This window comes from Uloborus diversus, chromosome 5, assembly GCF_026930045.1.
Source record: "Uloborus diversus isolate 005 chromosome 5, Udiv.v.3.1, whole genome shotgun sequence".
NCBI classification, from domain to species: Eukaryota; Metazoa; Arthropoda; class Arachnida; order Araneae; family Uloboridae; genus Uloborus; species Uloborus diversus.
Genome location: NC_072735.1, coordinates 82,520,496 through 82,533,940, shown reverse-complemented (window position 1 = coordinate 82,533,940; position 13,445 = coordinate 82,520,496). Strand labels below are relative to the sequence as shown.

Here is a 13,445-nt window from a genome sequence, read left to right as displayed (position 1 = left end):
TTCTTTCAGAAACAATCTCAAAATCAGTTTATAAATATCAGTTACTATAAAAAATCAACTTTTTTCCCTCAGCATGAAAATTATTGGTGGAAATTTTCCAAAATTCATATTCTCTGCCTGCATCACAAGTATTTGAATGCTGAATAAGTAGATTTGGAAGTTAGCATCTGGAACACCAAAAATTCCTTAGTAACTAACTGACACACTTGATACGGTAACTGACTGACATTCTGTTTAACTTGAAAATGGCTACAGTGTATTTAATTTAATACTCCTGAAAACAGAATTATTTTATTTTTATTCCTTTAAGTGATATCGATCAACCGAATTCTCTTAATTTTTACGAATGATAACATATTTTATTGATTTTATTCATTATTCATTCTTACATAATTTAGTAATGCTTGAGCCTAAATTTCAAAAATATTTCCCTAACATTCGAAAAATACATTAATTCAATACAAAAGAGGATAGCATTTTACAGTCAGTACAGCCAAAATTTACAACATCAACTTTTACAGGGAGAAATAAAATTCTGAAATATGGGAAGTGACTGCTAATAAAGAACATTTCTATGGAGTTTCTTGTGATCTACAATATCTTGTAGCAAGAGTGATAGATGGTAATAGGGGAAAGGCTAAGGGGAAATTCTCGCTAAAAAGACTTGTTCAACCATATGAGTAGCTAAGATGATGTAGAGGAAATATAGAAATAGTTTACTTTTTATAGCTCAATAATTTTCAAGGATGTGATCTATTTTTAAATATTGAAGAAAAAGAAAAGGTTTGCAAATCATTTAGCAATTAAAAAAAATATGAGGGGAAAAGGGGTTATCGAAAGAAAAATATAAATTCTTACTTTAATTGCTTTTCTTTTGCGTAGAGGTTCATTTATAAATTTTAAGGCTGTTAGGCATTCGGTCAAACACATTTATAGATGCTAAAAAAGAAAAAAAACTATGGAAGGAAGGGCTGCAGAGTTGCAATCTCCTACAGTTTTTGTTTTCATTTCACGTGCTACAACTAGGGTACACTAAGGGTGTAAACTACTTTAACAAAATACAAGGTAGCACAAAATTGTTATCTTGATGTTAAAAATCGATCTATATGTACGTTTTGTATCTCCCTTGCTTTTAAACGTCTTAATTATCATATTAAAACTATATTTTGTAGTAATTTTCTACATGGTTTATAATTTTGGGGGTCCTCATATGCTGAGGGTCCCCTGGTCTAACCCTAAGGGCAGAGAAAGCTCTGCTTTTGTGTACACTTATTTGTATGTTTTACTGCGTAATTCTGAGTTTTTTATGTTAGGATATATAGGAAACTTACAAATGTCAGTCAATTAGCTCACGAAGCTATTCTAATTACTCTTTTGAAATCAAATGCCGTATGCCGAAAGGTTATTCCTTTTTCTTTGATCCCAATTGTAATTTATGAATAATTCCTTTTGCTTTCAGAGGAGAAAATTTTATTGAATCTATATTACTTTTCCCGCAGGTTGCATTCATGTAAGTCGGTTACCGAGCTTTTAACATTTTTTTTAATCATCTAATTGCGTTTTAAAAATTCAATTATACCATTAAATTTAGCTTCAAGAAATCAATAAACTAGGAGAATTTTTTTTTTTTTTTTTGTTTTGAATAGGTATTTTGTATTCTGTAAGCTACCGCCCATTAGCCAGGGCTAAGGCAGAAATACATGAAATACACCGCCAGTTCAGTCATTTCCAGCCGAGGACAGCAGTTTCGTGTTTATTAGCACTCATTAGCCCGGCATAGGAAAGTGACTGAGATGGAGATGGAAAAACCTCTTGCTTTTCGGTCACTCGTCTGGTCTGTGCTAATTCTATATTAGCTACCAGTTTGTTTGGCACTCTTGACTTCCTTAAAGGTTTTTGAGAGCGATAACTTTGTGATTACTATTGTACAGAGCTGCCAACTGCTACGAAAAATCGTAGTTTCTACGAACTACAGCTTTGAACTACGACGCTACAAAAACATGTCCAAAACATACGATTTTTTTTTTTGTTATCGCAGGAAAATTTTCAATCATTACCGATATCATCCATATTATAATTATTTACATAATATTGCCTTTCTTAATAATAATCTAAACGTCTATTAAAAAATAAACAAAAGCAATTTACTACAACTAATGTAAAAAAAAGGAAAAAAGGATTTTTTTTTATTGTTTGTATTTTTTTCAGAGTAAAAGTGTTATTTGCCCTATTGTAAGTTCAAACGGAAATTAGTCATTGCATCTGTTGCATTCGGAATTAAATTTGCCGTTTTGCCCCCCCCCCCCCCCTTTCTCCCACCCGCATAAAACTCTGCTACTAATATAGTTTTTCAAAAGTTGGCAGCTCTGACTATGTATCATTTCTGAAAGAGACAGCGTTATAATAAGCATTGCAATCAGGACTTAAGAGCCAGTTTTTTTGAGGATCAGGCAGGCTAGATAGTTGACATTTTTGATTTTGCTGAAATTTTCAGGACATCTCCCTTATATAAAACTACTTAAACAAGTGTTTTTTTAGTTTTGCAAAAATAAAAAAAATTCTTTAAGTTTTTGGAGGTCAAAGTTGGATTTTGTTCGTTTTTTAAAGAAAAACATACCAATTTTCCTCGGCCAATACTTTTTACTTTAAGAGTGAATCGTGGCACTGGCGATTATGTTGTGTTTTACTATATCCTCGATATCTGTTAGTGCTTAATTAGTTGCGGTGGACCACTTACGCAAAGGTCAGGGGTCACTCAAAGTTGCACAAAAAAAAAGGTTTTTTTCTGCAACTTTGACCGTTGAAATCTTCTCGGCCAACAGTGAGCCACAGTAGTATATATTTCGTTAAATACATACCAAAGAGTAGTATCTAAAAAGAGAAATATTTGTGTGGCTGACTTTTGGCGTACTGAAATATTTGACTCTGAAATTGCAGAAATCACAAAATTACAGGATTTTCAAGGTCATTAACTTCTTGCGCTAAGAGTCAGCAGATATGAAACTACCTGGAGAAGAAGCCTTTCTTGTCATAGAAACACAGTCCGTTAACAGATCTATGGCTACTGTTTCAACTTTTACATAATTTGGCTCTAAACTTTGCTCAACGAGTGCTCCTTGTGGCGCTTTTGAAAAAATGCCAATTACCTGCTTTTAAGTATTTATTAATATTATTTGCAATAATATTATCATAAATTTTCATAAGCTAACTAAAATGGTAACAAAAGACAACATATACTTGGAACCAAAAAGTCTATAAAATACTCTGTATGCAACAAAAAATCTGTCTACTTGCCACGTGACTTTTCTTATAACATCTTGTCTGCCCTTTTCCATCTTTAATTAGTTCAGATTCGAAATAGCATTTGAGAATAACGAATTAGTTCAAGTGCGGTAAGCAAATTGCTGTACAAAAAAAGGAAAGCAATGTATATAAAACTCATATCTGATACAAAATAATATGTCCTGCCATACCAAGTTTATAATGCCAATTTAATGTTCTACTCGTACAATTGATAATATCGACATGAACTCAAAAAAGAAAACCTTACGTATTCAATTGTGCTCTCTTGATGAATGTCGTTAACGTCATCAAAAATTTGCAGACATGTAAGAAAAATTTGGAGACTTAATGTACCGTCCTTTTCTTAATTTATTTAATTGATTTATTTATTTATTTATGTATTTTTTTTAAATCTGTAAAAAAGAGGCTTCTGATTTGTGAAGAAATCATATATCTGGAAGGTTGAAATAATATTTTTCTATTATGATCTATCTGTTCTCTCATTTCTTTTGATGTGCTTTCTGGGATGATTTTATAGCAGTTTCCTCTCAAATCATGAAAATATCATAATCGTGCAATTTTTATTTTTATGAGAAGTGCGTTTTTTTCCTATGGAATTTGGGAAGGGCCTAACCACACCTGAGCAGATTCATTATTCTGAAATGAAATCTCCTGATTCTGAACAAGTTACTGATGGAAAAGGGAAGACGAGATGTTACAAAAAAAGTTCCCTGGTCAAGTAGACAAATAAAAAATAAGAAATAACAACGTTTGCAGAAAAGTGTTTCGGCGTTACAAAAGCGTATGTCTTTTGTCGGATGTCTCTTCATCCATAAGCTGATTTCTTTCGCATTGAAAAAGGCGTTCCTTGTAACCCCGAAACACTTGTCTGCAGTAATATTCAATTCGTGGTATTTGACGTTGTTATTTCTTACCTTACTTTTCATTCACAAAGGTATTTATTTAACTTAGACAAATAGAGTTTTTGTTGCATACTGAGTATTTTATAGACTTGATTTTCATTTTGATTCCAAGTATATATTGTCTTTTGTTATCATTTTCATTACCTTATAAAAATTAATGATAATATTACTGCAAATAATAGTAATAAATACTTAAAAGCAGGTAATTTGCATTTATTCACAAGCGCCACAAGGAGCACTCGTTGAGCAAAGTTTAGAGCCAAATTATGTAAAAGTTGAAACAGTAGCCATAGATCTGTTAACGGACTGTGTTTCTATGACAAGAAAGGCTTCTTTTCTAGGTAGTTTCATATTTGCTGACTCTTAGCGCAAGAAATTACTGAACTTGAAAGTCCTGTAATTTTGTGATTTCTGCAATTTTAGAGTCAAATATTTCAGTACGCCAAAGGTCAGCCACACAAATCTTTCTCTTTTTGGATACTACTCTTTGGTATATATTTAATGAAATGTAACTACTATGGCTCACTGTTGGCCGAGAAGATTTCGACGGTCAAAGTTGCAGAAAAAAAAACACTTTTTTTTGTGCAACTTTGCGTGACCCCTGACCTTTGCCCAAGGAATCAACCACAACTAATTAAGTACTAATAGATATCGAGGATATAGTAGAACACAAAATAGTCGCCAGTGCCACGATTCACCTCTTAAAGTAAAAAGTATTGGCCTACGAAAATTGATATGTTTTTCTTTAAAAAACGAACGAAGTCCAACTTTGAGCTCCAAAAATTTAAAGATTTTTATTTTTTATTTTTTTACAAAAATAAAAAAAACACGTGTTTAAGTGTGTCCTGAAAATTTCAGCAAAATCGAAAATGTCAACTATCCAGCCTGCCTGATACTTAAAAAAACTGGCTCTTAATTTACATAGGAGCTCACGGGAACTCAGATCCTGCACTGCTTTTCGTTTCATGCAAATTTTAATATTTTAGACGAAATTTAGGTTATTCACGCGTAAAAATGAGTTGTGGGGACTGTAGGGCTCCTGCGCTTCTTTTGGTAGAAATTTAGCCCTAATTTCAATAACTGCGGTATTATACATAATATCAACATCTAAAACATGAATTTCATTATTGAAATAACGTATGACTAAAATTACCTTGAGAACTCTTTTTGTCTCTTAATTCTTTTACTGTAACTCACAAAAATATTAAACGATAAGCAGCTAGCTTATTCCCTGTGCTGCCGTATTTCTTTTCCATTTGAACCCTATCCTCGTTGAAACGTTTTCCATTTTCGTTAGAATAATGCTCCCATGTTATCCAGGATAGGTCCGTAATAATGTAAAAAGTAAAGTTTTAGGGACAAATTACAGCCCAATTCATTTTATGAGGAAAAGAGGGAGCATGCATTATCTTCATAATTTTCAGACTTTCTACTTCCTAAAAAGTTGCCAGATATCTCCTGAAATGGTCACTAGCTAGCTCCTTAAGTCACAAGCTAGAAGCATTCTCTTTCTTTCTTCATTTTTTTCTCAAAACTAGAATGTCAGCCAAAGTGTTAATACTCTTTTATGTAACAGGTACCGAGAGATGGCACTTGTTGCTGACACCAAGTTATTTCGAGCAACCTCCTCCAAGACACAACCATTCTTGCGTCGTTCATGATGGAGCCATGTGGATTTACGGTGGCCTCACAGATCTACAACCCAGAGGAGATTTCTGGAAATGGGATTTCAGTGAGTTTGAAATTTTTAAATTTCGTTCATTTTCAATACTAGTTTCACTTCTTATTAAATTAGAAATGTTTAATATCTTGAACTTTATAAACTTTGATTTACTTGTGTTGTAAACAGGCGATAGTATAATACCAAAGGTTCATACTCCTTGTATTTCAGTAGGGCTACTATCTTGAGCTATTTCAGATTGCAACAGTTGGGAAAGTTTATCTGTAGGCGGTTTTCTATCAGTAGTTACAGCTGTTTTCTTATTTGAATAGTAAAACCTACATTTTCGTCCGTACTCAGCTGCAACTTGCTTGGCAATGGAGAAATCAGCTGAGACAAAGCGAAAAAAGTATTCCTCAGCGCGGTGTCCAAAGTTTAGGGTGAAATTCGTCAGTTTGCTTTAGAAATTGGATTAGTTTGTTAAACCCATGCATATGTAGCTTTCTTTTTCTTTTCTTTTTCATAATTTCTGTAAATTGTTAAATTTTTTCGTTTTCATAAACGGTGCAACGAAGAGTAACATCCATTTGAATCAAACGCGCCAGCCAATAACAGCTCACAGACAGGTGATCTCCTCCAATTCAGCAAAAGTAGGTAGGTACCTAGAAAGAAGGACGTTTTATCTGTTAACTGGGTGGTTTATCTTCCGTGATTCGTGACGTCATTTTCAAGAAACTTTGCAAACAAGTATAACTCTAAAAAGAAAATATATTTGTCCTATGTTTGCCAAAAAGGGTCAGATTGAAAGGCAAAGGGATCAGAAGAAACAGTGAATACGATAGTGATGCTAGAACTATTAGATATATCCTTGTAGTAGGAGATTTTTTCGTATTAGACGCTGATATGCTTCATTATGTGTGGTGTAATATACTGTAAAATTAATTTTTTCGACATGTTTATACTTGTAGCTTCTCACCAGTGGTCAAGAGTTAAGACGACTCGAGGGCCGGGGGAGCTTCATGGCCACGCTGCTGTCAAAGGAATGGCCTTCATGTATGTCTTTGGAGGGGAGCGAAGTGGAATCGCTCTCAACGAACTGTGGAGGTTCCATTTTGGTGAGTATATTTTACTGTTTTGATAAAATGTGGTTTTTTAAACCCATAGGGGTGGCTTTAAAAAAAACAGTAATGGATTTGCCATTTATTTTGAAAGTGATTTTGTAGTGAGTACTAAAAATTAATGCATCGATGCAGTAAACGACAGCTAAATTTGGTGATCAAACGATTCGCGGCAAACGAGCGTACTGTTTGAAGGAAATAGAACGAACCACACTCACACACACTAATGCCTACGAGAGATTTTTAAAGATCGATGTTCGGCAACACTGACATAAATTTGAATATTTTCAAATCTCAAAACTTTCAGCGACGGCAAAGGTAGATGAAGTTAATTATTCGCTTGCGCAGAAAAAAGGCAACTAAGATTTTTGTTTCTTCATTACGACAAGTGTAAAGCCAGTATTACTCAGTTTTTACCGATATGATTTGTTTATCTGTTTTAATGAGTGCATCAGAATGTTAACACGCACTAGTTGGGAAAAGCTCGGTTATCTCCAATTGGCCCTAAGAAATTCAATCTTCGATTATTATCACTTCATAGGAGCACACAATTGGCTACTCCTGCTGCTGACTATCGAAACAAATATTTATTAAATGAAGAACGTATTTGAATAAACGCGGTCGTGTTCGAATAGAACGATCGGTGGATTCGGGTGCCCTGGCACAAACCGGAAGCGTTTCTTAGTAGAGTCTTTGATCGTATATGAAAATATTAATATTCTACTGGCACTTACCACTAACACTGTCAACCGTTATGAGATCATCCGCCCTATTTAACCGATAAGTCTCTATTGAACTTACCGAAATACTTAATTTCCTCAGATATCCCATTGATCAAAACCAACCACAAGATGCCAGAGATCGCTCAATTGATTAAGAAATTATATTTCTTGCACTCTGAAACTTGATATGGAAAAACTTATTGGTGAGTGTATTGGAAATACACTTTTTCTTTCCAACAGCAACGGATACCTGGGAAAGAATCACCACAGAAGGCATCGTGCCACCTCCTCGCAGCCGGCATGTCGCCGTCCCGAACCCGGAGCTGCATCAGGAACAAGAGGCGTGCCCCAAGAGCGCCTGGACGGAGCCCGTGGTTCCGGTTCGTGCCAATCCGCCCAAGTCCATCTCCATGTGCTTCGGCCAGACCGGACACGCCGAGCCGGAAAACGGAAAAAAGCACTTCAAGTTCCGGGTGCATCCGGTCTCCCGGTTCTGCAGTAAGAGTACCAGCTCGGATGAAGATGATGACGACGAGTACACGGTAGCCTACAACCCCACTTCCGCCCAGGTCAATCTCAGGTAACAAATGTCTTTGATCATAAAACAGGGTGTTTTAAGTTGAGTGACGGGACAAAAAGACTAAGGTCATTGTTAAAAATAAAGTTCAATGTTGTAGCAAGAAATAAGTTAAATTTAGCTGCAAAAATCTGATTGATGATGAGTTTCACCACTGTAATGGGGCTTTTATAAACAGGTTACCACTAAAAGCGTCATTGCATTGGTGAAATTCCTCACCAAGAAGATGGTGTAGCGCCTAAGTTTTACTAGATTCAACTTATTTCTTGGTAAAACACTAAGCTTTATTTTTAACAGTCTACAAAAGTTTTAATCGATTTATTTAGCCGAAATAAATTCTGAAGCTTTAACCGTACAAGTTTCGTATTGTAATAGCCGATTTCGAAATCACTTGTAGAAGCGATGTGGATCAAAATGGTGCTATCCATGCAAGACAACGCATACTGTGTTTTGGAATACATACGTCAGAACACCATCCTTTTTCGTCGTTCAGTGACATTTTCGCTCAATATTTTGTGGCTTCAAGATAAATACCACTTGTGTAAGACTGAAAAAATCAGCCCAGAAACAAAATTTTTAAAAAATCGTGAATGCTTTTTACTCAGTTCCAAAAATGGAAATAAAGTGCGCGTTCTGAACTAAATTTTGATTGAAAGTTAAACTTCAATTAAAAAGAGATTAATAAAAAAAAATTTTACCTAATGTGGGTTGCGGAATTTACTGTTTTCTGTTCAAATTTTTTAAAAAAAGGACCAATTGAAGTTGTAGAAATTCAGTTTTAGAATTCGTAGTTCAGTCATATTTTAAAATTTCATATGTTTTGCAAAAAGAAAAATTCTACAGTGGCAGTTTCTAAGAATACAAAACAAAGCATAAAGAAAAGTTATCATGTTTTGAACTAGCGGGACCACGAGGTGAAGAAGTGTTTCCCAGTCGAAAGAAATTCATTAACTTTTTTTTTTTTACTGAATTATTTTTATTGACAAAAAAGGTGCAGTTTCATTTTATTTCCTATCATACAAATACGATCGCCGTTTGTAAGTGATAATTTCTCACAAACGTTCAAATGTAACTTTTTAATTTAACTTTGCATCACCCTCCCCCCTCTAATTTTGGAAATGCGTTGAAAGTTTTCTTTCTTTCTTTTTTTCAGGACGTTACGAGATAAATTCCACAGCAGCCGGCTTGTGCGCAGCATATCAAGCGGTAGTTATTCCATCCTACACAATCATGCCAACGAAGTACGTAAAGATGAGTTGGAGAAATTAGTAGAAGAAAGCACTCCTCACCAACAGCACAAGCCCCGCTTAAAGATTCAGAAATCACAAAGCTCAGACGCCGTTCTGGAATCCGACAGCGAATCCGCAACACCGCAGCATAAACCAGCATCCAATTCCAGGCACCTGGGGAACATCACGGATTCTCCTCCGCTTTGGGTAGAAAATCCGAACACTTTGCTCAGATCGTCGTGGTCCGAGCATACGTTCCAAAACAACCGCCATTCACTTCCAGTGAGTTCTAACAGGATCACGAACGGCAACGAGCACCATAACACGTGCACCACGCCGACAGCGAGATTAAGTCGGTTGGCTTTCGATGGCCCACTATCCACAGTGCGTGATGTGATTGAAGAGAACAGCGAGAATGCCGACGAACCAACGATCGCTGAAAGCGCAGTCCACAATAACACCTCCGCCAACTTCAAGAACAACACGGAACTGTTGATCGATCTGAACATCCCCGATGAAAGTTCAACTCGCTGTAACAACTTTAAATCGAGTCACACGATCTCGGATTTCGCTTCTCAGATATACACGCCAGGCATAGAAAGTCGCGAGCTTCCACATTCCGTGTCCCACAGCTCCGGATATCACTCGTTCACGGAAGACGACAATGGTTCCGAGTGCCATCGGGAATTTGCCGGCTGTCTGAACTCGACTGCTGTGCGGAAACTCCTTCTGAAGGGTCGCGATCTGGAGCTGAAGACGTTCACGCCGAACGAACAGCCCCAAAGACAGACGGACAGCAACAGTGATATCATCCTTCCTCCGCCACCCCAGAGAGCCCGTTCGCTGGAGAGGACGTCCCAGAGGAAGCTGGTCAGGAGCTATCCCTCGGGTGGCAGCATAACGCCCACCATCTTGATGTCGACGAGCATCGTCGAGAACAGTTTCGTGTCCAATATCGATCAAAAAGTCGCTCAATTGGACTCGCTGTGCAGTCCGAACAGGCACGAGGTGCCGGAGTCTCCGGCTAGGCGATGGTCCAGAAGCCCTGCCAACGCGAAGCCCGCGCAGCACCAGTGGCAGCTTTGCTTATATGTGATCGGTGGTCGCGAACAAGGTGCTCCGGGCATATACCGTCAGCCAATCTCTATTTGGAAGTTGTATGTATGAACATCATATCCTAGAACAGTATTTTTTAAACGAAAAATAGTTCATTTATTCTTAATGAAGTCGAGCCTTCGTCCGATGTGTATTCTCATTTCCGTTCACCCTCCTCCTTCTTTTAGATTTAGGTATGAAAACAGGGTGTTAGGAAATAGCTAATAGCAATGGGGACAGAGATACAGTATAAAGCAGTGATTTCCAACGTGGGGTGCTCATCCCATCCGAATGGGACGAGCGCCCCAATTCTAGTGGGATGTATCTAAGTTTAATTCTATAATGGGATGCATCCCACTAGAATTAAATTTTTGACTTTTACTGATTCCCTTTTTATATACAATAACATTTTTTTTTATATTTCAGTTTTCATTCTTACATGTTGTTTGAAAGCGTTTTTTAAACCTAGTCTTTGAGGATTGTTCACGAGAGAATGCATCCGTGGTTTGAGTAATACGAATCCTATATCATCTTAAAAGGGCGTCTGCATTTTTGGGGGTGGACGTACCAAGAAACTTTTGGGAACCACTGCTTTCAAGTATAAAATACTACTTTTAAGTAAAATAACGCATTTTTGTCGCCAATTTCTGACCAATTCTGAAATATTTCCGTATTAATTTGCTGATATAAAATGAAATGAACATTTTTTCGCTTATCCAAATAAAACCAGTAAGTTTTACCAAACTTTTTGAACAAGATAAGCCCGGTAGCAGAAACAGCGTGATGCCGCGGTGTACGTCGAAGATTCTTGAGATAGGCTACAGATTATATCTCAGTTAGGGCGAGGGGGAAAAAAACATTTTCAAAGGGGAAAAAAGAAAAACTTAAATTTCAGCGAACGAAGATTTGTTTTGTACTTAATTTCCTGGGTTTTAGAATATATTCTACAGGTAGCATGTAATTTCAGTTTTTAAGTTTAGCTTCTTATTTTCATGCATTTTACAATTTAATCTAATGTTGGTTCATCTTTCAAACTATTTGAGGGGGGGGGGGGTAATCTGCGTCGCAGACTGATGAAAAAAATTCTGATCCCTGGAAAATAAGTTCAAACTCCTTCACTCGTCGGCATCCTTCGAGCGATGTATACCTAATTGTGGATAACTGATTTACCGTTATAAGTATTCTTAATTATGAACATCAAACTTGTTACATAGCTCTGCAAACGTAAGTATTTTGAAGCCATTTTTGCTCACTTAGTATTGAGGTCGCAGACTGATTTTTTTTTCTAAAATTTTCCAAACATGTTAATGTTTTAACCAATTACTAATACTAATGCAAAAGCTACTAACTCTTTAGCTTGTTATGCCAAAAACTTGTAAACTCTATTTCATTGGGTACCAGTATTATAAGTTATCAAAGTTACTATTTTTTTTTTTTTTTTTTTTTTTTTTTTCTGTGATAGAAATATTTTACTTGAAAAAAAATGTAGATTGAGCTGCTAAAAATTGAGAATGAAACTATGTTTTTATGTTTATGTATTGTGAACTTTAGTAAAAAATGAACTTGAGAGTTGAGAGCATTACTCGATATAACGATTTTTAAGGGTTTCGTTTAAAGGAGGTTGTGGTTTTCATAAAATATCTAAATTTAAAAAAAAAAAAACTGTTAGAGTGCCTCGGAATATCGCTTATGTCAAGCATGGAGAACTCACTGTCTTCTTTTAGAAGGCCTTAACAGTCATTTGCATGACTGTACAAATATTTTCAGATATTTCCTATCGGTGTAAAAGGGTGAGGAGCCGTTTTTCAATGAAAACGCCACATTAAATTTAGTAGTTGGGTAAAGGCTCACACAGGCAAAATCTTCAGGGTAAATTGTTCTGTATTAATTTTTTTTTTTTCATAAATCTTTTTCTTTCATTTTTTTTTCATTTTTTTTTTCATTAAACAAGCAAAAACAAAAAACCAATTTAAATGTTATTACACCCAAACCTGTTTTTTTTTTTTTGTGTGTGTGTGTGTGTGTGTGTGTGTGTGTGTGTGTGTGTGTGTGTGTGTGTGCGGTATATGTAAATTTCAATCAGATTGGGACTCAATTGTCGAAATTGTTGATCAAACGGACAAATTTATCTTTAAAAATGGACGAAATATCTTTAAAACGAACGATTGTTTTATGCGATTTTTTTATGCGGTCCCTATCTACCGCGCAAAAACAGGTTTGGGTGTACTTTGTTTTTACTCATTACCTATACTTACTTTTTACTGAAGTTTAGAAAAAAATTGAATGACTTATTCCGAATCTCTTATCGAATCATTTTAAATTAATGTATTTAACTCTTTTGGTGGCAAGGCCATGCCCAATCAATTTTAAACACCAAGCCGAGTACATTAGAAATTGTCGCCAAGAGAGGTGAATAGCTTTTTGTAGCGAATTTCCTAATAGAAAAGAAATTTTTCTATAACTGTCAAATTTTCTGACGTTTTTTTATACAGTAGTCCTGTAGAATTATGGGCACCTCACTTTCATTTCTGTTCTGATTTTTTCGTAACTCTAACGTTTTTTATTTTGTTTAAAAACTTTTGTTCGAAAAAAAAACTGGATTTTGTAAAACGTAGTCAAAATCATCCACGCAATCTATAAAACGCTATCTAAACTCGAATGCAGGCCCCTTAGCCGGAGCTCGGGCAGAATTACAAGCAAATTTAACAACTTAGTCAAACTAAGGAAAAACAAATCATAGGAGTGAATTATTAGAAAAACTCTCTTCAATATTAAATTTCTGAAGTGAATGGGTAAAAAATGTATTAATTACGAATAAATTTAAACAGTACTTTTTGAG

General features: G+C 35.7%; 1 protein-coding gene across 1 annotated transcript in view; it reads left to right on the top strand.

Moving 5' to 3' along the window:
* Positions 1-10,678, top strand: part of LOC129222613 (uncharacterized) — a 60,563-nt gene extending 49,885 nt beyond the window's left edge. The window contains exons 5-8 of the mRNA XM_054857137.1: positions 5,782-5,937; positions 6,834-6,980; positions 7,946-8,285; positions 9,436-10,678. Of these exons, the coding sequence (XP_054713112.1) occupies positions 5,782-5,937; positions 6,834-6,980; positions 7,946-8,285; positions 9,436-10,678 (1,886 nt within the window). The remainder of the gene's footprint in view (positions 1-5,781; positions 5,938-6,833; positions 6,981-7,945; positions 8,286-9,435) is intronic.
* The last annotated feature ends 2,767 nt before the right edge of the window (positions 10,679-13,445 follow it).